Genomic DNA, 22,883 nt, shown 5'->3' with positions numbered 1-22,883 from the left:
CATTATCTTTCTTCATGATATTATTTACTTTGTGCCCAAGTTCCTTGGATTTTGGGCAAATAAGCCATTGGATCTAGGGCTGTGCTGTCGTGCGGTAGTCAGAGCCCACATGCAGCTGCTGGGCCCTCAAAAAGTGGTCAGTTGTCAATAAGGAGGGCTATGAGGGTAAATGCACACTGGATTTCAAAGGCCCAGGGTGAAAAAAGTATAAAATATTTCATTAATGATTTTTACATTGACTACCATGTTGAAATACTATTTTGCATATATTGAATCAAATTCATCATTAAAATTACCCTGGCTGGCGTAACTCAGTGGGTTGAGTTCGGGCTGCGAACCAAAGTGTCGCAGGTTCGATTCCCAGTCAGGGTACATGCCTGGGTGTTGCGTGGGTCACCGGCCAGCAGTGACCACGGAATGCTGCGGATGACTCACTGAAAACACGCGAGAAAAAGCATGCACAGAGACAGACCAGTTTCTGTGGGGAAGTAGGGATGAAATGGCCATCCCCCCCCTAGTGGGGAGTGTGCTGATTTACCGTCCATACCTGCTTTTATTGGGCTCATTTTGCATAATAATTCAGGTAAAGTACAGTACTCATCAGGGGGAAGTAAGGAACTATAGAAAACAAGGAACTCTGAGGGTCTATTTTGAGTTGGGGTCAAAGAGCTGTAAGACTTTGAGAATCAAACTAACTTCCTCCTCGGATCCCTCTCATTCAACTGAGAGCATTCTAAACAAAGAAGGTTTCACAGTAATTTACATGTTCTTTCTTAGGCCTGATCACCTGGGGAATCCGCCCTTTTCAGCACAGAGCTACACCACCCTGTCATTGTTTCAGGCTTAGGTGGAGCAAGGGAACTAAGGCAACCAAGAGATAAGGAGATTTTCTCCCAGATGATGAGAACTCAGGCTATGTCAAAGCCGAGGAGCGAGGGTCCATCACCTCCTTTTGTTGCAGCCCCCCAAGTCCTTCTTTTGGGGGGCCTCCCAAAGTGATCATGCCTGTCTTAGGTTGTTCCCCCCTTGGGGAATCTTACCCGTCTTTGGCTAACCGACCAAGCTTTTTGGGGTTCAGTTATGAATAAAGCAGCAGAAGCAGCATTCCTGCCAAGGAGATTAGCTTTTGTCTCCTTGCTGGCTTATGGTTCCAAGGGCGTTCCCTTAGCCTTAGCCTAGGTGGGGGTTTCAGCTCCTGATACCAGTCAGGGCAGTTCCCAACACCTGGGTTGCAGGCCATGACCCCCAGCAACCACACATTGATGTTTCTCTCTCTCTCTCTCTATCTCCCTTCCTTCCCTCTCTAAAAATAAATTAATAAAATAAAAATAAATTAATGTCACCTATTTCTTTTTTTCAATATGGCTATATTATAAGGTTTTAAATTATATACATGGTTCACATTATATTTCCATTGGACAATGCCGATCTGGAGCCATGATTACAACCAGGTTAAATATTTCCAGCAAGAATGTTTCGTAGTTGATCTTATGTACATCTGTATTGCATCACAGCACGAGACACCTTAGTTTGTTCCATTTTTAATGATAACTTGTTTGTTATCATTAAACTAAGTTTGATAATTTGTTTAAAGGGTGACTGACAGGTGCATATTTCCATTGTAAATGCATATTTTCCTCTTCACAATTTGTAGCTCATTGTAGTCATGAGACTACCAGTTTCCCACTGATTTTTCACTTAATGCTTTTAGTATCCTTTGGTGATCCTTGCTTGAATCAGTTACTTCACTGGAGATTACGGAATGGTGTTTAATATTTTAAAAAATCTTTGTTGCTTTTTTGTATCACAATGGCCACACCAGATTTTTATTTACTTGGTGCATTACAATCACGTGCAGTCATTATTCGTTTTGACACTCAAATCTCCCTAATCTTGCCTACTGGGAGGCCCACCCGAATCCTATCATCACAACCCCATCAGTTTCTGAGCGCTTCCTTGCCTCCCGGCACAAGAGTCCCCCACCCACCTTGTACTTTCCCTGTCCCAGAGTGGAATGATCAGTTTCTTTCCGTTTAGCCACGTCTTAAGAAACCTCCGTTCCCAAACCGAGACTGTGCTGGCAGACACGATCAGAGTTACTGGGCGGCACCGCCTTCAGCCCTGCCAGGAAACAGAGCTGGAAAATATACTTAAAATGTAAGAAATCACAAACTCATATTTACATTTCTAATTCAAGTTTAATATTGTTGGCATTTTCCTTAACTTCTTTTATTTTAGGTTTATATATTTTTATGTACATTAAAAACCTTCACTTGGCAAAACATGCAGACATTTTATTTGCCTTATCCTACAATATATAATTTCAAAATTACAATAATATTAATCAATTAACATTAACTACAGTGTGTGGTGAAATTTAACATTTCTTTGTAGACCTTTTGTCCTCAGAATATAATCTACTGAGGACCTACAGTCATGTCACCGAACAGACCTGGGGGTGGACGATACACTATTACCGAATGGAACTCCCCTTCTCCCGGGGTTCCCCTGTACTAGGTTTACCTTGTCTACCACCAAGGAATTATACATCTCAATGTCAGAGACTGGTGGACAGGAAAGGAATTATTTATTCAGAAAGTTATACAGACTTAAGAGTAATGACTTAATGTCTTCATTAAGATCCCAATGTCCCTTAAAACACCCATGAACAGACACAGTCCTTCCCTCCCCCCTTTGCCCAGTCAGGGGCACCATATCTCAGGGAGAGAAATAGAAGTCTGGGGCTCAGGCAGCCCCCAGTTCTTCCCAGTAATCCGTGCTCGGCTGGCAGGCCTTCCTCGGTTTCCAGCACCATCAGCTGTGTCCCCAGGATCTCCAGTTCTTAATCCAAACCCGTGTGGCACCTTCTCATGGCCCACCAGTGAGCGTCCTTTCACTCCTTTCCTTCCCACAGCGTCTCTCCTGCATTCTTCCAAACCGCTGAGAGAGAGGTCTGCATCGCTGCTACATCTTGCTTCCCAGCTTCCTAAGCTGCATGACAAAGGGAGCCCCAAGGCTGTGCAGTTCTCCCTCTCTTGCCAAAGCTGTGTAGTCCTTCTTCTTGCAAAAGCCATGTGGTACCCTGGCATGGCTGCCAGGCCTCGGTTTAAATCCCAGCACCAGTCTTCCTCTGCAGCCCTAATTCCAATTCCTCCCACAATAGGCAATGCTTGCCAGCATTCCTGTATTTTCCCAGATTTCTGGGGTGCCCTAGTAAGTATGGGCAGGTGTGGCTCTGTGGCAGGAGTGAATCATCTCCAAGCTCTCACACAGCAGCTGTAACCAGGGGGCTTTGCCTCCCAGTGACATTCTTGGTAGAAGTCACTCACTCCTCCCTGGCTCAAAGCATGGCCACAGCTATTTAACATATCTATGAAACCAGTTAAAGGTTATAGATATGTTAAATGACCATTCTAGAGGTTATCTGCAAAACTGTTACTATGCAAAACAACTCTCAATGGCCCTGCTCCTTGTGTCCCATCCCCCAGCTCAGATTTGTGGGGGTGAGGACATCCTATATTTTCAATATTTCCCAGACACCCTGAGTTCTGGACCCCATTACAAATCCCTCTTTGCCCACCCCCCACCCCCCACCGCTGTACCCTATTATAGCCAGAGTAACTTAAAACATTTATTCAAAGTATTCCACAGTAACTTGAGGCAATTATTTTCCCTGAGAGGTTATGTTATCCATTTGACAGTTTCATTTATTTCTGTTTGTGTTCACTTTTAGGTTTTGCTTTCCGCTCATTTTTGAATGCATGAAACATTTACATGGCTCAGAAGTCAAAACCACTACAAAAAGTTTGACTCAGAGATCTTTTCCCACTCCTGCCTCTTTTATCCTATTTCCACCCGATCTGTAAGTTAACTATTTTTCATTAATTTCTGGTTTATCTTGCCTGTACTTCCATCCCCCAAAAACAAGCATAACATACACATAAATAAAACTATATACATTGTTTATATCTTTCTCTTTCTTATTTAACATCTCAGAAAACACTCCCTATCAAGTTCACAGAGATATTCCTTATTCTTTCTTTTTTGAAGAAATTGCTGAAGAGAACTACAGTGTGTAGATACACTGTAGTTTATCAGCAGGTCTCGTACTGATGCACATTTCTGCTGTTTCCAATCAGTCGCTATGATAAAAATTGCACAATGAATAACCTTTTGTCTATGTTGTTTTGCGCTTCCAGAAATGTAGCTTCAGAAAAGATCCAGGAATCTCATTTTTAGAAACACCCCGAGTGATTTTGATGTTGCTTACTGTGTATGGCAAAACTGGTATCCAGGGACCTAGAACTGTTCACACTTTTTTTAAAATGATGGATTGGGAAAAAAATGAGGAAGCAACTGGTAGAGAAGCAAGGTTCTCATCCCCCTGAATCCCCACCTACACTATCTAGCAGAATGCCATCGACTTATTACACTCCTTGTGAAACCAGAAAAGACACCAGTGTGTGGGCTGCCGGTCACACCCCAAACCCAAAAAGCAGAGACAGGCTGCTTTATGGGCACTTTATTCTGATGGCCGGTGATCTGAGAGGACTGTGGGCTCATACCCTAACAAACCATCTTACATTTTCTTTCCAAGACAGCATTTTTATAACACAGAACATAGTGTGGTGAGGGGTTTTGAAATTCAGGGAAAATTAGATTAAAAACTGCATATTCTCGCCCTGGCTGGCGTAGCTCAGTGGATGGAGTGCGGGCTGCGAACCAAAGTGTTGCAGGTTCGATTCCCAGCCAGGGTACATGCCTTGGTTGCAGGACATAACCCCCAGCAACTGCACATTGATGTTTCTCTCTCTCTCTCTCTATCTCCCTCCCTTCCCTCTCTAAAAATAAATAAATAAAATCTTAAACAACAACAACAACAAAAAACTACATATTCTCACCCTGGGCAGTTAGCAGTTCCCAAGGGTGAGTGGTCGTCCATCTCTCCCTGGGACACAAAGGCCGGGATGCCTCTGCTAGTCCCCAGGCAGTCATCTCTAGCAGTGCCCCAGGAGGTCGGCTGTTTTCCCAGGAGCCAGGGTGGGCCTTATCTGTAGGATCTGAAACAAAAGCTTTAACATATACATTACTTATTGGGCTTATAACTATTTACCTTAACTAAAATTGTCCCACTCTTGAGTCCCCTATCATTCCCACTGCTAGTATTAAACTGTCTAATTTCTATGAGATCAGCTTCATATGGAAGTGTTCACTTTTTTGTTGGGCATGTAACTTAGCATTGGACTGTCCGGTGTGGGGTTTAGGAGTGCACCTCATTGCAGACCCACATGAGGAGGCACACTGCATGCAACAACAAGCTATTATAACAGGGTGCAGCCAAGAGGGGGGCCCCAGGTGGGGATTTGTAATGGGGCCCAGTACTCAGGATGTCCAGGAAATATTAGAAAGACATATAAGATGTCCTTCCCCTTTCCCCCTTCAGGTGTGGGTTGGGGGAAGGGACAAATGGAGCAGAGCCATTGAGAGCTGTTTAGCATAGCAACAGCTTTGCAGATAACCTCTGGCATAGTCATTTAACATATCTATAACCTTTAACTGGTTTCATAGATATGTTAAATAGCTGTGGCCATGCTCAGAGCCAGTGGGGACTCTCTCCACCCTGGGAGGGAAAACCAGGCAGCTTTGCGATAGTGAGGACTCCCATGGCTGTTGTGCAGGGAGAACCACGCAGTTTTGGCACAGTGGAGACTCCCACAGCCATTGTGCTGAGAGGACCATGTGGCTGTGGACATGTAAGAGAATCACACGGCTTTGTCACAGTGGGGACCTCTGTACCTTTAGAAGAGGGAACCACCACCCAGCTTTAGCAGAGATGCTGGTGACACAGCTGATGGTGCCGGGAACTGAGGGAGGCCTACCAGCCGAGACAGATTACCGGGAAGAACCGGGAGCTGCCTGAGCCACGGACTTCTATTTCTTTTCCTGAGATATGGTACCCCAGACTGGGCAAAGGGGGAAGGAAGGACTGTGTGTGTTTGTGGTGTTTTAAGGGACTTTGGGATTTTGATGGAGATATTAGGTCACTACTTTAAGTCTGTATAGCATTAAATAAACATTTCCTTTCCTTTTCACGAATCTCTGGCATTGGGAGACATCTTTCCTATAAGGTGGTGGACGTAATGAAGCTGGGGGGTTCCTTTCGGTAACAGTATATCACCCTTGTACCCCCATTTGTTGTTCTATAACACTATGATTCTGAAGAAAATGACAAGGATAAAAACAATAAATGCCTCTCAGAGACCAGAGATACTAGGCAGCCAGGAGGTTAATTTAGACAAATCAATGCCAAAGAATCCCTCTCTCTGTTTTATATCGGACACCACATCATTTGCTTGCTTTACTTTATGCTCTATGAGCTGTGAACTATCAGTTAGGTTAAAACAGCAGAGTCCTTTAAATTCTTCGTATCCATGGTTATGCCTTAAAAGAAGGTAGTCTATAACTGTATTATTCTCCAATAGTGTTTCTCTGACTTGTCCTAGTTCTTGACTAATGGCACTGATGGCTTGTGAGGTGGCATTCAAAGCTTTTGCCATAACTCAGGCTAATCTGCTTATTTCTACAATCAAACAGGTTACCATGGCTGGCATTACAAATATGGGGAAAGACACATATCCAGCAAGGCTAAAAAGGCATAAATCACTGTTATAATTGGGTGTAAGGGAGAGATCCCATGGAGCCTGGGTCAGGTGGAGCTTCTGAAGCATGAACACTGTGAGTCTTCCCAGACAGCATGGTCCCCCAGAACCATTTGCTGGAACATAGAAATGGACAGTCATCCCGCATATCAGAAACCATCCTGCTGGCCATTTAACATGAGCGTAAGTGTAAGATACGTCAGTGGTGGTGGTGCAATTCATCTCCACACCTGCTGAGAGCACAAGGCAGTCTTCAGTGCAGTGGACAGAAGTTGCACACTCTCTAGCTGGGGCTACATTAGCGACTTTAAGTGAAAACATTTCCCTGTCCTTTATGGTTACCATAAAGGACTGGGAAATTAAAAATATCAAAGTAGGTCCTTTTCTTCTTGATATGCTCAAACACAGTATAATTTCTAAGGCTATCTATCCAAAGGATTACAAACACCTATAAGACATGAAGGGAAAGTTTGTTCGACATAAGTTCCTCCTGCAAGACAAAAGTCAGAAATATTCAGAACATTTCTTGCTAAATATACCCAAATATTTTCATCTTGTTTGAAAGGAACAAGCTGTCCATAACAAGGGGTCAAACAGGGGGTCATGAAGAGAGCATAAGTCATTGTCTTCGAAAGATGACTTTCAGGTCTTCTTGAGGCTCGGTGGTCCATTGTTCCTCTGGTGCTTTCTTTCTTTTGGTGTGATGAATCCAGGGTTTTACTCCTGCCAGCTTCACTGCAGTTGCGGTGGTGGTGAGGAGTATGTCCCAAGGTTCACTCCACTGCTCTTCTAGCTGACTCTCCGGGGATCCTGTCCTCCAGGTCTTGAGCAGCACCTTATCTCCCTGTTCGAACGAATGCAGTGAACCTATAGGGGAGAAGTCTCTAATACAGGTAAAGTCATTAGTTATAACTCAAGTTTCACTTAAATGTTGTACATATTCCTTTACCTTCATTTCTTGATCTACATACATATCTCCCGCTCCAATCATAGCTTGAAATGGCCACCTGTACACAATTTCAAAGGGACTCAACTGAATCCCACTTCAAGGAGCTACCTGTATCCTGAGCAGGACAATAGGCAAAGCTTGATGCTTATGGAGATGAGTTTCTTGACACAGCTTGGCCATATTTTTTTCTTCAAGGTGTGGTTCATCTTCTCTACCTTCCCTGAAGCCTGAGGTCTCCATGCCATGTGGAGTCTCCACTTGATTCCTAAAATTTACTAACCTCCTGTGTAATTTCTGAAACAAAAGCAGGTCTGTTATCACCCTGGATGTTGACAGGGAGGCCAAAGTGAGGGATTATTTCCTTCCGTAAAGCTTTCACTGCCTCTAAGAATTTCTCCATTCTGGTAGGATAAGCTTCTACCCATCCTGAAAAAGGTGTCAAAAAAGACTAACAAATACTTCCACTCTCAGACCCTCAGCATCTGAGTAAAGTCTATTTGTCAGTCCTGAAGTGGACGCTGTCCTTGTTATTACTTTCTTTCTCTCCTTTGATGGGGATCTGTCTTGGGGTTGTTCTTCTGGCACCCAACACATCTAACAATTACTTTTCTTATGGCTTTAGAAATTCCAGGACCTGTGAGCCACAGTTTGACATAGGTGCTTAATGAGTGTCTTCCATAGTGTGTGGCCTCATGCAAATGCTTCATGACTGGCTCTACTAAATGTTCAGGAAAACAGTATAGCTCCTTTCTTATTCTTTTTCCATCCGCTACCAGGACCTTCTTCATCAAAACCCCAAACCTTAGCTTTCTCTAAGTCTGAAGTTGAATACTCAGGTCATCTTAAAGATTGTATTTATTTATTTTAGAGAGGTGGGAAAGGGAGGGAGAAAGAGAGGGAGTGAAACATCAATGTGTGGTTGTCTCTAGCACACCCCATACTGGGGATATGTCCTGCAACCCAGGCATGTGCCCTGACTGGGAATCAAACCGGTGATGTTTTGGTTCTCAGGCCTGCACTCAATCCACTGAGCTACACCAGCCAGGGCCATTATAAACATTCTTTAGCAGCCTCTTTTGCTGCCCATTCAGCCAGATTGCTTCCTCTAGCTACTTCAGTGTCCTCTTTCTGATGCCCTGGGCAGTATATAACTGCCACCTGTAAAGGTACCTGAACAGTCTCTAATAATTTCTAAATTTCTTCTGCATGCTTAAATTTGTTTGTAGGTTAACAGTTCTTTGTCTTCCCAGATGAAACCATGTGCATGCAAAATTGGGAAAGCTTACCTTGAGTCGATACACACATTCACTCTTGTTTCACGCGACAATTCCAGTACCCTTGTCAATGCAATCAGTTCGGCTTTCTGAGCAGAGGTTCCTGGTGGCAAGGCCTTGGCCTCCACTACTCCTTCAAGAGCCACAACTGCATACCCAGCCTTTCTGCTTTCTTTGTCCACATAACTGCTTCCATCTGTATAGAGAGTCCAGTCTGCTTCTTCTAGAGTATGGTCCTGCAAATCAATTCTGCTAGAATACACTTTATCAGTTATCTCAGCGCAGTCATGTATTAGTGCAGCCGAGTCAGGCTCCAGGAGAAGAGAGGCGAGATTTAACTTACAGTTTTGAGGGAGACATTGGGATTGTCAAGGATGGCTTGGTACCTGCCCATTCTTCCAGCAGTGAGCCACATTATTTCCCTTTTGCTCCAGCAGGCTCAACACTTGCTGGGACACATAACTAGCATAGACTGTCCCAAGGAAAACTTTTTCAGCTTCCTGCAAGAGCTCACAGGTGGCTGCCACTCTCAAGCAGGCTGGCCACCTCTGGACAGAGTGATCCAATTTCCTTGACAATTAGGCGATGGGCTGCAAATGTCACTAAGCATTTGGGTGAGGAATCCTAGGGCTCTCACACACATATTATTGAAAGGGCTTCTTCAGTAGGTTTGGAAGCCCCAAGGCCAGTGCTGAAGCCAGGTGCACCTTCAGGGACTCAAAAGCCTGAGTGCACTCCTTTGTCCACTCTAAAGGGCTATATTCCGGTCCCTTCAGAGCCGCATGCAGTGGTTTAGCAATGAGCCCAAAGTTTGGAATCCAAATGCAGCAGTCGCTTGCCATCCCCAGGAATCTCCTTAACTATTTCCTGGTGTTGGGAGGGGTGCTCGGTGGACTTTTGTTTCACTGCCTGCACCATACTCAGACTTTTCTGCTCAGGGACGCCTTTCCCCATTCCCTCAAAGAGGCATCTCTTATAATGCTCCAAGAGAGAAAGGCATCCCCATCAGGGTCCTAGCTGTGAAGCAGGAGACAGGATAAGAAGAACTCTGAGACTGCAATACTGTCAATGGCCAGCATTTATCACCCTGGTTGCCAGGAAACACCCTTTACCAATTAGGTAGAATAAATAGTAAACCGAGGCAGGGAGGAGGAAGGAGACAAGTCTCACATGCTAACTCAGCAGTCCTGAGCCTGGTCTGATAATCTTGCCAGGTGTTCCAACATCACAGGAAACACTATATTAGCAAGAAAGCAGAAAAGTCCTTGAAATTCTATGTAACATTTCCACTATCTGGGAAAGAAAGCCTTGAAACTGTGCTTTCATCCCAAGGCCTGAATGTGGGAGAGGGTCCCCGGTGCCCAAAGAAAGAGACCATAAATAACTTTGGAAATTGCCCCAATTTTAATTAACTGCTTCCTGTCACATATTTGTTTTACAACAAGATGACCAAATGGAGTCTAGAGCAAGATAAGAATTCGAACTGACAGACCCCCCCCCCCATTCATCCCTAAATTTGGGTAATCTCATTTCCCCAGGAAAGCTGGCGCCACATTTCCACATTTACCTGTTAATCAGTATGTAACTTTTTCCCTCCTATCCCACCAACTATATAGGTCCTGAGAACAAATAACTCTCTCTCTCTCTTTCTAGGGGGCTTAGGATGCTCTCGCTCTCTCAGGGGCTCTTGGATCTCGGGCCACAGGGCCTCTGGCCACCCAGCCTCAGGCTGCCCAGGGGCTTGCCACCCTGGTCTCCAGCCTCTCTTGCTTTTCTCACCCTGCTTTACCCTGAAACTTTGCCTTTCACCCCCTACTCTACCCAGTCCTGTTCTCTTCCACGGAAGCAAGCCACTAATAAACTGATTACATACTACTAGATTTACTGATATGTAATTCTTTACATGCGTCAGCAAGAAGACCCAGGTCTCTCCTGTCAACAGTTGGACTTGGTTGGAGGTGTTGTCCTGGGAGGGCCCAGAGCCCCAGCTGGATTTTCTTGGTGTAACATCCAAGCCTCTTCATTTGCCTTATCCAACATCAGCTTTGCCCATCCCCTGTAAGCAATATATTTAATAGGGCTTGTATGTCTGCCCAATTGGGATGATGGGTGGCAAAGACTGATGCAACCAAATCAGTCATTTTAGCAGGATAATCTCTATAAGAACGGTTTAAGCTTTTCCAGTTTTAACAGATCTGATGTAGAAAACAGAGTATGTGCCCAATAATACCCAGCAGGCTGGCCCTCTGGCCCTACTCCCACTGGAAGTCTCTGCAAGGACATTGCCCTGCCCCGGTAGGGGCCCTTTCTCCACCGAATTTGGTTCCCTGACTGGTTCCAGACAGCAATGCCAGTTCAGGCCCACTTTCCCAGTTCCCACAGCCAAGTAGGGCCCCTGGGGCTGTGGGAACTCTGACCAGTTTGCAGTGGTCAGAAAATCCAGATCTTCCTGGTCCTTCTCCTTTGAGCATTTATCTTTCACATGCAAATTTCCCTTTTCAATGAGCCATTAACTTTTTAAAATTTAAATTCTGCAGCTTTATCATATAAACTAAAAAAAAACCCTTCTAGGTAAGGCATTTTGTCCCACTTTCCTGATTTTTGACAAAACAACTCTAGTTACAGTATAATACAGTAATTTAAAGACCCATTCAGTGACCAGCGCTCTCCTGAGTCTAAATTGTACAATACACAAGCTGAACAGTATTACAATAACACCACATTCACTCTAGTTATACATTTATAAGTTGAAGAATTACCCTGAACTCATCCCAATGGGCTGTTTCCCAGAACGGAGGGTTTTCCCCCATTCTGCCAGATGGAGCTCCGAACAGTGGGTGAGCAAACGAAATAAAAAGACATCCTTTTCCAAACAGAGCTCCCTCAAACAAAGGGTACCAAATCAAACGTCATTTTTTTCAAATCAGGCTCTGTAACCCAGAAAGGTACCTTTACCAGATGACCTAAGTCATGACCCGGGATTTTAACCTGAACCAGAAAGCACAATGATTCAGTCAAACGAGAAGTACCGGGAGTGAGCAGGGAGAATCCCCAAGTGAAGTCACTTGGCAGCTGCTTGGGATTCTCGGAACCCAACCCCCCCCCCCCCCCCCCCCCCCCCCCCCCCGGCCTCTCAGACCAGCCAGTCAATGGGACTCCCCACCAAATACCCAGACTTACCGGAGAGTCTCAAAGTCTGTCCCAGAATCGAGTTGCCAAAATATGAAACTGGAAGACACTGGCATTCGGGGTGCCTGTCACTACCAAACCTAATACGCAGAGACAGAGATTGAATCTTTATGGGTGCTTTATTCAGAGGGCCGGCGATCTGAGAAGATGGCAGGTTCATACCCTAACAGACCATCTTACGTTTTCTTTCCAAGCCAAGATTTTTATAACAGGGAATAAACAAGGTTCGATAAGAGATTTTGAAGTTCAGGGAAAATTAGGTAAAAGAGACTGCAGCATTCTTGTTGGGGGCAGTTAACTGGTCGCACGGGCGGGCGGTGGTCATCTGTTTCTCCCTAGAACACAAAGACCTGGATGCCTCCCCTTGTCCCCAGGCAGTAATCTCTAGCAGTGCCCCAGGAGGTCGGCTGTTTTCCCAGGAGCCAGGATGGGCCTTATCTGTAGGATCTGAAACAAAAGCTTTAACATATGCATTACTTATTGGGCTTATAACTATTTACCTTAACTAAAATTTTCCAACTCTTGAGTCCCCTATCACTCATATGAACAGAACCTTAACTTCTGGAGTGCTGTCCCCAAATCATCATGTTGGTAGCAAGGATATCCTATGCATACACACATAAGTGATCCAGATTTAGGCAGTGAACAGCTTCCAGTTTGGATGTAGCTAAGGGGTATCCAATAGTGGCATTTACTTGGTAGTTGTTTGCACAGGTTTGGAGAGCAGACTAGGAGTGTTAGCTGTAAACAAAACTAAGCATTCTCTCACCAAAAAGGATTTATTTGGGAGAAATTAAGGGATTGTTATCCACTGTGTGCATACATGGTGAGCCAGAAGCTGAAGAAGATGGAGAAGAAGCATTAAACCCCGTTTTATGCAGGGGAAGAGCAAGTTAGGGGGAGGGGCTGTTACAACCACAGAGGTCTGTTGTAAATACAGAGGTCTCCCCGTAGGGCTTTAGTGATTGACACACGTTGTGAGGGCTCCTACCACAGGCCTGCCTTGCCCCTCAGTAGCAGGTAGCTGACTGAATAGGTGAAAGATAAATTAGAGGAAGGACTAGAGTGAAAAGGTGCTTAGGATGGAACCCTGGGAAATACCAGTACTTCAGAGGCTAGTGGGGGAGCCCCAGGAAAATATACATAGCCAGAGGCAGGAGGAGACAAATCATAAAAGCCCAGGGACCTAAGTATTACAAGAAGAAAACTGTTATCAGTGTTAAATACTGTTGACAGAGGGGGTAAGACAATAGCTCAAAGGTATCCACTGGTTTTAGCAACAAAGACACCAGTAGTGTGACTTTTGACCCAGCAGATTCAATGTTCTAGTGGAAACAGTAGACACTTTGAGTGTTAGGGAAGGGATTCGACCTCATATAGATGAGATGATTCTTGGATACACTGGTAGTTCGTCAGATGCAGCAGAGCACTTTTCTTCTCAAAGCAACAAATGAGGACATTTGTACCCAAAGGACAAAAAAGAAAAAAAAATTTTAATAGTATTTTCTCATAAATTTTTCTTAAACCTTTGGTGCTGGCTGCTGTTTATATTAGAATCTATCATAAGATGCTTTTGGATTTAGCAAACAGTGTATGCTTAGTTATTTTAGGTGTATTATTGATAGAATAATTTCATCATAAATAGTATCAAAATAGTAATTGTAGTATTATATCTTAGGTGTTCTTCAAAGAGCATTTCAAAAAGTATTCTATCAAGTATGAGAATCATGGCACCAGAATAACTTTCTAAACCACTGTCCTTTCTCTTCTGCTTTGCATCCCCCATCCCCATCTGTACTGTGGGTTAAGAGTGGATGGATTGCCCAGCCTCCTCACCCCACTGTAAGCAGGTAGCAGCTTAAAGAAATTTGGGAGACCAAGGTGTACTCACTGAAAAAAAGATGAAAAAGACTTTGAATGTCCTTTTGGAAGCCCAATTCAGTGGCTTCCAAACCTGCTAAGCATCAAAATAAATAACATGGGAACCCTTAAAAGACAAACCCCTGGGTCCCTGCCCTAGATTCAGATACAATGGGTGGAATGGGGACTAGAGATCTGTATTTTGAATAAGTGCCTTTGAATTGATGATAGAAATTCAGCTCCTTGTGGAAGCGGAGGCCCACAGCAGTCACGACTAGCCAGAAGGGTCTCAGGATTGGAGATTCACTATTTGGTGCTTTGTCTGGTGGCTAGCCGGCCTGAAGGGCACCTGGCATTTTGTTTTGCGGGTTTGGGGGAGGGCTTAGTTTTCCGGGCTCTCTAGGCTCACTGGACGTGGCCTTTCCCCGCAATTCTCTCTCCTTACGAGACGTCGTGGGCTAGCGGTTCAGCAGGTGCGACACCTGCTGCTGCCGGGGGGCTGATTTCCTCCAGACTTCTGGTGGACACTCAAGTTTGGTTACCCCGCTTGGCAGGAGAGCGCCACCTTTCTCTGCCTCGCATACAGCCCGCCCCGCGCTTGGGGGCGGAGCTTCGCTGAAGCCCCGCCCACGCACGAGCTCGCTGGCGTACCCGGAACTCGGCGGTCTTGCAGTCGCGGACCTGATTGGCTGATTGTGGCGCTGTGCCCGGACCGCGTTTCCTGAAGTTGGGGTTGACTTCTAGAGAATTAATAGAGTTATGGCCACTTCGAGTCCGCAACTTCGGGAAATACGCGGACCCCTGCTCCCACCCAAGGCCCTGGTGGAGGAGAGCGATGAGTGTCTGATGGAAGATGTGGAGGACGAAGATCCGGCGTTTGTCGATGCCGAGGAGCTCTGCAGTGGGGGCCTAAAGGCTGGCAGCCTCCCTGGGTGCCTCCGAGGTGAGCAAGCGCCCGGCCCTGGGGGATGTAACGGGAGATAAACAAACTGCTTTCTAGTGTGGCCTGTCCTCAGTGGGGTGCCTCATCGCTGTTAACAGGCTTCCTCTGGGACGGCCTAGCTATTTTGTCCAACTTAGGATAAAATAATATTAATGTAATAGCAGTGACTTGAGCAAATACTGTGTGTTAAGCTTGTGCCGACGTGTGTTACTTCATTTAAGGTTCACAACCCTTTGAAGTAGCTTTATAATAGAGGATGTTTATAACAGTGGGTGTTGCGCCTGTGTTCACACCCGGAATCGGGGCCTGAAGTCAAATATGGGATTATTTTGCAGCTGCTTAGAAAACACACACACCCAAGAAACACCTTCAAGGCATTATTGATTCATTAACCTTGTGTTAATAATATTGATATCCGTGTTTACCTTGTGTAATTTCCTGTGCTGTAAATTATACTCATGACTGCTATTTAAGAATATTTTAATGTATAGACCAGTACTGCCCTGTGGAATTTTCTTTATAATGGTCTTATGTTATATTTGTGCTGTCTAGTACAATAGCCACTAGCTACATGTGGCTGTTGAGATCTTGAAGTGCAGCTAGTGCAACTGAGGACCTGAACTTTAAATAGTCACATGTCAGTGGACAGCATAGGTTTAGACAGACAATTTTCAAGTATCTGTGGAGGGTTTAGTCATTTATCCTAAAAGTATTAGTGACTGGCTGCCACGTTCCAAACAAGGTGTTTGCTGCTGAGATACCCTGGAGACATAGGATGATGAGGTTGCTGCCCTAAGGAGCGTACTGTCTAGTGAATGAAACAGGCATTCTTTAAATAATCACAGAAGTAACTATAATATTACTCAGTGCTTAGAAGAAATAGTAAGGAGTGCTATGAGAGGTTACATTCATGAGATTCAGGGAAGGCTTTCCTGAGGAAGTGACAGTTAAGCCAAGGTCTGTGGTAAACAGGATAAACAGTAAGGAGGAGGACATTTAAGGCAATAAAACGGCTTATGCAAAGGCCCTGTGGTGGGAGGGGCCATGGCATTTTTCTTTGGAAACTGCAAGGTGAGTATTGGCTAAAGTCAGAGTTGCAGAGAAAGGAAGGACTGCTTTTAGAAGTGGAACAGCAGACTTGCCCTGCACCACACTTACCTCTTGGAGTACAAACACTAATGAAGCATGGATGTTTTCTAGAGGGCTTACAGTGTAGTAGAGGGAGACAGATAAATGAGTGAGTGCAATATAGACACTCTAATAGATATTTGTACAGGGCGCTGTGCATGAGTTTGTATGGGGGTGCGGAGAGTTAAAGGGAATAGTGGGTTTGATAAACACTGGGAGAGAGGTTTTAAAACATACTAAATTAACTTTTTTTTTTTAAGTTGTAATTGCTGATGAAAACACTCAAGAGCAGTGTGAAGTGTTTGGACGTTTTCCATTAACGGGTCCTTGGTGGCGAGTGAAGGTGCAAGTGAAGGCTGTGGGATCCCGGAAATACCACGTTCAAGGATTTCCGTCGTACTTTTTACAGTCTGATATGTCACCACCCAATCAAAAAAGTATCTGTTCCCTCTTTCTTAAAGACTGTGAGGTCTCCAGTGACACTAGAAATAAGTTTTTAGCATGGGTAAATAACACATTAGGCTATAAAAACCTCAACTTTGAAAATCTTAGGGAAACAATGAGAATGTTCAAAAAAGAACCTGGGAGGAATGGTCAAAAACAGTCTACACAGATGGAACAGGAAGAGTCCCAACCAGATCATGAGAGGCGCCTTGCTGTGGAAAACACAAGTAGGTGTGATTTTTTATCATCGAGTTTTAGTGTAATTGAGATATTTAATGACTTAATGTGTTTTAAAATATTGCCTCTTTGTCATCTTGGCATAGTATTCTTTTTAAATTGGTTTGATGTAGATGTTTTCATATTGCTTTTGGAGTATATCGATATTCCTGGTTCTTCATCTTTACTGTGAAGAGATTGGATGAGGTGATCTTTAAGCTCCTTCCCATTCCTTTTCAGCTCTAAAACTATGGTTCTCGCTCTAACTTTCGTGTACATAAAATTATCTTGAGGCGTTAAGAAAAAGTTAAATTGTCAGTTATTCTATTTAAGAAGGCAGAAGAGAAAGGCAAGAATATTAATAATCCATTTTGGAAAAGTTTCAGTCCAAAATGATTTAAAATAATTTCTAATATAGTTTGTTATTTGGACATTCACATATATGGAATATTTCAGTTGTTAGTTATTTCAAATAAATCTGGCAGGACATCATCAGATGACTTTAATGATGAGAGGATCATGATTATAGTAAAAAATATTAAAAGATTAATATATACATTATTTTTTGTTTAATTTTGAATTTATCTTTGTATCATTGAATCAAGAATTTTATTGTTATTATTTGCAAGCAAAATGAAGCAAAAGGCTAAGAAGCGGTTACCTAAGCATTTAAAGAACATAAATTTTGGTGTTAAATACATGAAAACCATCTCAGTACAAAAGAAATTGTTGCAATGTCAATTTCCTTGCTGGTTAAAGTAAATTTATTAATTTCTCTTTGATTTGGATTTCTTGAACTGGTTGTACTAAATGAGAAAATCCATCAAACCAATTATCCTCTGAGCATTTGTATGTTTTCATTTGTTCTTCTCTGATACCCTGTAGTTCCATTTATAAGTGTAATGACAGCATTGCAGTTTCCGAAGATAATGGAATTCCTTCCAGTTCTTCTGCCTCGGCACTTTAAACAGCTCGTAAGCTCAGATTCTAAAGATGTGTTGGGAAAGATAGAAGAGATTTTAGGTACGCATCCATGGAAACTTGGATTTAGTAAAGTAAGTAGAACATTTGCTTAACATTTGGTAATCTTATATAAGGCAAGATTTCTCAAACCTGACAATTTTTGCATCTCTTTTAAAGGAAAAAATTTGTACACACCTCTGTGTTGATCTATTTTTCTTTGTGTGTTACAACTAAATATAAATTTGTATGCCTCTAGCTCTTATGCAATAAATTTATAAAGGAAAACAAAATAACAAAATAAGTAACATTCAGATTATTAGTAACTTAGTTATATAATTTAATATGACAAAAAAATTGGTAACTTAATTGCCATTTGCAGCTTGAGCATAGATCTCATTGAAGACACATGTTCTTATGAGTTTGGCAAATTCATTCTGCTCCGCAACTCAGTCCCCCACTTTCCTATTGGAACTTTTGAGAACTGTCCCTGTTCATATGGGATAGCATGACATCATTTGATTTTTTTATTCAGTACAATAATATCATTTACAAACGACTCTACTTCTGTCATTGTAGACCAAGAGTAGTCAAGTGACACTGTGAGCTTCCAATGGTGTTGGAAACTAAGTGTGGCACTTAAACTTGTCATTAAATTTCATATGGCGGTTTTCCAAATGCAAATACAATTTAAAAATTCTAATGTAATTTTTATATCCCCAAAAATGTTTACAGACACTGCTCCCAACCTAGTTTGAGAAATACTAGAATAATAAATTTGTTCCCTACATCAAATGACTGTGATTTCTATATGCCTTGAAAAATAAAATTCTGGAATGTTAGATTATTTACATATATAGTTCTTCAGTCGAGAAGAGAGACAGCAATGAGCATTCTGGGACACAAGTAGGAAAAGGGGGCTTGAAGTTCCACTGTTCACCATCCACAATAAAGGCTGTTACTGAGGTATTATATTAATTTGCTAGGACTACTGTAATTAATACAGACTGGGCAGCTTATATAACAGAAATTTATTTTCTCACAGTTCTGGAGGCTGCAAGTCCCAAATCAAGGCGTCAACAAGGTTGGGTTTTTCAGAGGCCTCTCTCCTTGGCTTTGGAGCCTTCTTGCTGTGTTTTCACATGCTCATCTCTCTGTCTGTGTTGGCTGTGTTCTAATCTTCTCATAAGTCCTATTGGATCAGGGCTCACCCCAGTGACCTCATTTTAACTTAATTGCCCCTTTAAAGACCCTGTCTCCAAATATGGTCACATTGCGAGATACTAGTGGTTAAGATTTCAACATACGAAACTGTGGGGGTACGGGGCAGGGGGGCACACAGTTCAACCCATATAAATATGTGTGGAGGACTCCAAGAAGGATGTCTCCATGAAAAAAAAATGGAGCTGGTGGGTGACTGCTAGCATTTGGGCAGAATTATTGCTCGCATAGAAAACGAAAGAAGCCAAGAAAATGAGGCAGTCACAACACACACAGAATTTAATGTAAAGTTAATATAATTATGGTACATTGTGTTGCTTATCTGAATCCTATTTATACTGATTTAGCCAAAATCAATGAACCCAATGTGCACTGTAACTTTTTCCAAAGATGGGAAGGGGAGAAGCACATGTGGAAGTGACGGTATAAAGGAGAGAAAGCTCTCCTACAGAGAAAGACTTCCCACAGTAGGGAGTTAATATGGAGGGGGGGAGGTAGTAAAAGGTAAAGGGGGATGATAGGGAGACTTGACTTTGGGTGGTAAACACACAATACAATACACAGATATATTTTATAGAATTTAATTGAAATACAAGTACATGTCTTCTAGGGCTTAAAAATCATTAATAACATTGTTTTGACTATAATTTTAATAATACTCATTAACATTTATGGTTTTTAAAAGCCGTTTGATCTTTATTTTCTTAAAGATAACCTACAGAGAACTGAAGCTTCTGCGATGTGAGGCGAGTTGGACAGCGTTTTGTCAGTGCAAGTCTCTTCTCCAGTTGATGACTGATTTAGAGAGGAATGGATTGATAATATATTCTAAACTGAAGCAGATATGTAGAGAGCATGGACACACGTATGTAGAAGAAGCTGACTTGACTTCCCAGTTGTCGAACTGTATGTCTTTTCATGATGTCTGGCAGTCTCTGCAGTTTTTGAAGGATATCGGTGTGGTGACAAATAAGAAGACCTGTATCTTTCCTTATGACCTTTACCGGGCTGAAAGAGACATTGCCTCTTTAATAGGGGACTTGATGATGAGGCCTCCGTGGCGTTTGCACGTTGATGTCAAAAAGGTGCTTGCGTCTGTTTGTACCAAAAGACCTGAGGATTCAAGAAGTGACGATACATTGAATGAAAGTAAACCTGATGAAACAAGATTAGAAACTTTGGAGGACATTCTGAACACACAGGGCAGTGGTGACCATCTCTTGGATAATGGTGAAAGTGAAGATAATGCAGAAATAAGTCAAGGTCAGCTGGACCAGGATCAGGTGGCTGCTCTGGAAATGATCTGCTCCAATGCTGTAACAGTCATAAGTGGGAAAGGTGGTTCTGGGAAGACCACAATTGTTAGCCATCTCTTTAAGCACGTAGAACTCTTGGAAGAAAGCGAAGTAAAAAAAGCTTGTGAGGACTTTGAACAAGACCAGGATGTGCCAGCAGAGTGGATTACCTTCAGCCAGCAAAGTCCACCGAAGTCAGACAAGGCTATCGAAGTTTTACTGACTGCACCTACGGGGAAAGCAGCTGGTTTGCTGAGAGAGAAGACTGGTTTTAGTGCTTACACACTGTGTCAGGTAAAGCCTGTTACGTTTTTTTTCTCAAGAGAAAACATTTGCTTTAAAGACAAGCTTTACTTAACTACTTTATTTTTCATTTCTTCCTGACAGCAGTCAGTAGGTATTTATGGAAAGTCCTCTGGATCCCTGCCTTGTAGTAGCGGATCATTAATGATTGGTGCCTCTCAAAACAACCCATCTGTAAACTGTTGCTGGTTGGCAGTAAGGTAGGAGCTAGTGCCAGGAAGTAAGGCAGTGTACTGCTTCTTTCCTTGAGAAAGTCGTATGAAAAAATAGTCAGCTGAACTCGTGTATGCTCAACGGTGTAGTCATTTTAAATGCCGGCACAAGCTCTGTTCTCATCTGGACTGGTTCCATGCGTGTTGAAATCCACAGACTCTATTTTGAAAAACATTGGAGTTGGGAGGAAAAGGTTTATATTTTGCAAAGTTAAAGCTCCATGAAATTGAGAACTTTGATCATCTGGTTTAGTTTTTCATCTTCACCTACAACAGTGCCTGGCAAATAGTAGTCACATAATACAATTTTCAAATGAATTAATATGCATGAAAAAACAGTTTGGGCTATAATTAAGAGTCCTGAAGTTTTAAACTTGGGCAGTGTGGTAGAGGTTCCTCTAACCCTGACTTCCCTTCTACAGATCAAGGAACTTTATTGTTGGAAGACGTTTGAAGGAAAGAATACGTAGAGGAAAGGCCTTTCCAAAGGCACAGTGTGTATAGAGGTTTTGAAGTGACTGCATTGACTGGAATGAAGTCTGTGTATTGCAAAATAATGGATGTTAAATTTGGTTTAGATAGGAAATTTGAGCTTTAAAGTTTGTAAAGTATTTTGACATCTCATTAAATCCTTGATAAACCAGTGAGGGGTAAATGATGCTACCTCCATTTAACAAAACTGCCCATTGCACTTGAGGGGTGTTACACGATTTGCCCAAGATCTTCACCAGGTGCAGAACTAGCACTTGAATTCAGGTTGCTGACCTCCCAGCTTGTTCTTTCCTTGTATGTTACAGACCTTGAAACTTCACAAAGAACCTTGATTGGTCTTGGCTTACAGGGGAGCCATTTAGGTTACTGAGCAAGGGAGTAAAATGAAAGCAGTTTTAAGGAAGATTACGTAGAATTACAGAGCCACAAGCCACCTCAGAAATTACTTTGCCCATTACCTTAGTTTGTCACATGAGTGAACACAGACCTGTAGCACTTCGGTGCACATCATTGTGGAAGGGTCTTCTGATCAGTTTATAGTTTTTCTCTGTTACCCTTTCACGTCTGATTAGTGGGAAAGATTGAATTAGGAGAGGAAGGGCCAGAGAGGGATCATTACCTAATTTCATCTTATGTTCCAACTCTGATCAACTAGTAGTGTCTAAACATCTGCTGGGGCTGCCAGGAGAACATTTCTGAAGTCACCTTTGGGCTCAGGAGAGAGTAAGGGCAGGGCTGGCACTTGTGCCACTGACGTACCATCCTCAGGCTGGGGCCACCAGACTTAGCACATGAAAATACAAATACTCTTTAAGTATAAATAACTACCAAATATTGCATTGAACATACTTAACTGAAAGCTATGTGTTGTTTATCTGAAATTCAACTTTGGTTGGGTGCCCTATATTTTCTCTGGCAATCCCATCTTGTGTCGGTGTGCAGGGGACACAGCTGTAAGGGAAGTGGAGGAATCTCGTTGCTCACAGATGTGGCCTGTATTGAATTGGTGGCACTAGTGATACAAGGGAAACTGTCAACCAGTCATTTCGAACTAATACAACACATAAAATAAAAGGAAGGAAACAGCAGTGATTCAGATATTCTATTGTGAGACAGGGTTTTTTTTTTTTTTTTTTTCCCCAAGGGAATTGATAGATTTGGGTGGGAAATATGAATGCTTTTACTTAATAGACATCTTAAATCTAGTCACAATAGAAAACTTAAATACATTGGTAGTCACAGGAATGCAGAATATAGCATAGGGAATGTAGGCAATAATACTGCGATAACTATGTGTGGTGCCAGGTGGGTACTTGAAATATTGCGGGGAATCACTTTGTAAAGTATGCAATTGTCTAACCACTGTGCTGTACACCTGAAACTAAGACAAAATAATATTGAATGTAAACTGTAATTGAAAAAAGATATGTTACCATTTAAAAAGTATACAATATATGCATATTTACAATATAGAGAGGTTTCTGAAATGATAGAGACCTAAATATTTAACATGATCTGGCTGTAATTTTACACATTTTAAAAAAATTTCATTTATTTACTTTTTAGAGAGAGAGGAAAGGAAGGAGAGTAAGAGGGAGAGAAACATCAATATGTGGTTGCCTCTTGCATGCCCCCTACTGGGGACCTGGCCCCAGGCGTGTGCCCTGACTGGGATCAGACTGGCGACCCTTTGGTTTGCAGGCGGGCACAGCACTCAATACATTGAGGCACACCAGCC

The 22,883-nt window shown here is 42.7% G+C and overlaps 1 protein-coding gene across 3 annotated transcripts in view; it reads left to right on the top strand.

The window, feature by feature from the left end:
* The first annotated feature begins 14,600 nt into the window (after positions 1-14,600).
* The window catches only part of HELB (DNA helicase B), a 34,616-nt gene continuing 26,333 nt past the window's right edge, over positions 14,601-22,883 (top strand). For all 3 annotated transcript variants that reach the window (XM_036018713.1, XM_036018714.1, XM_036018712.1), the window contains exons 1-4: positions 14,601-14,874; positions 16,263-16,673; positions 17,548-17,717; positions 19,554-20,432. In XM_036018713.1, the coding sequence (XP_035874606.1) occupies positions 14,691-14,874; positions 16,263-16,673; positions 17,548-17,717; positions 19,554-20,432 (1,644 nt within the window). In that variant the 5' untranslated portion in view covers positions 14,601-14,690. The remainder of the gene's footprint in view (positions 14,875-16,262; positions 16,674-17,547; positions 17,718-19,553; positions 20,433-22,883) is intronic.

This window comes from Phyllostomus discolor, chromosome 2, assembly GCF_004126475.2.
Source record: "Phyllostomus discolor isolate MPI-MPIP mPhyDis1 chromosome 2, mPhyDis1.pri.v3, whole genome shotgun sequence".
In the NCBI taxonomy this organism is placed as follows: Eukaryota; Metazoa; Chordata; class Mammalia; order Chiroptera; family Phyllostomidae; genus Phyllostomus; species Phyllostomus discolor.
This window is presented reverse-complemented; position numbering and strand designations above follow the sequence as displayed.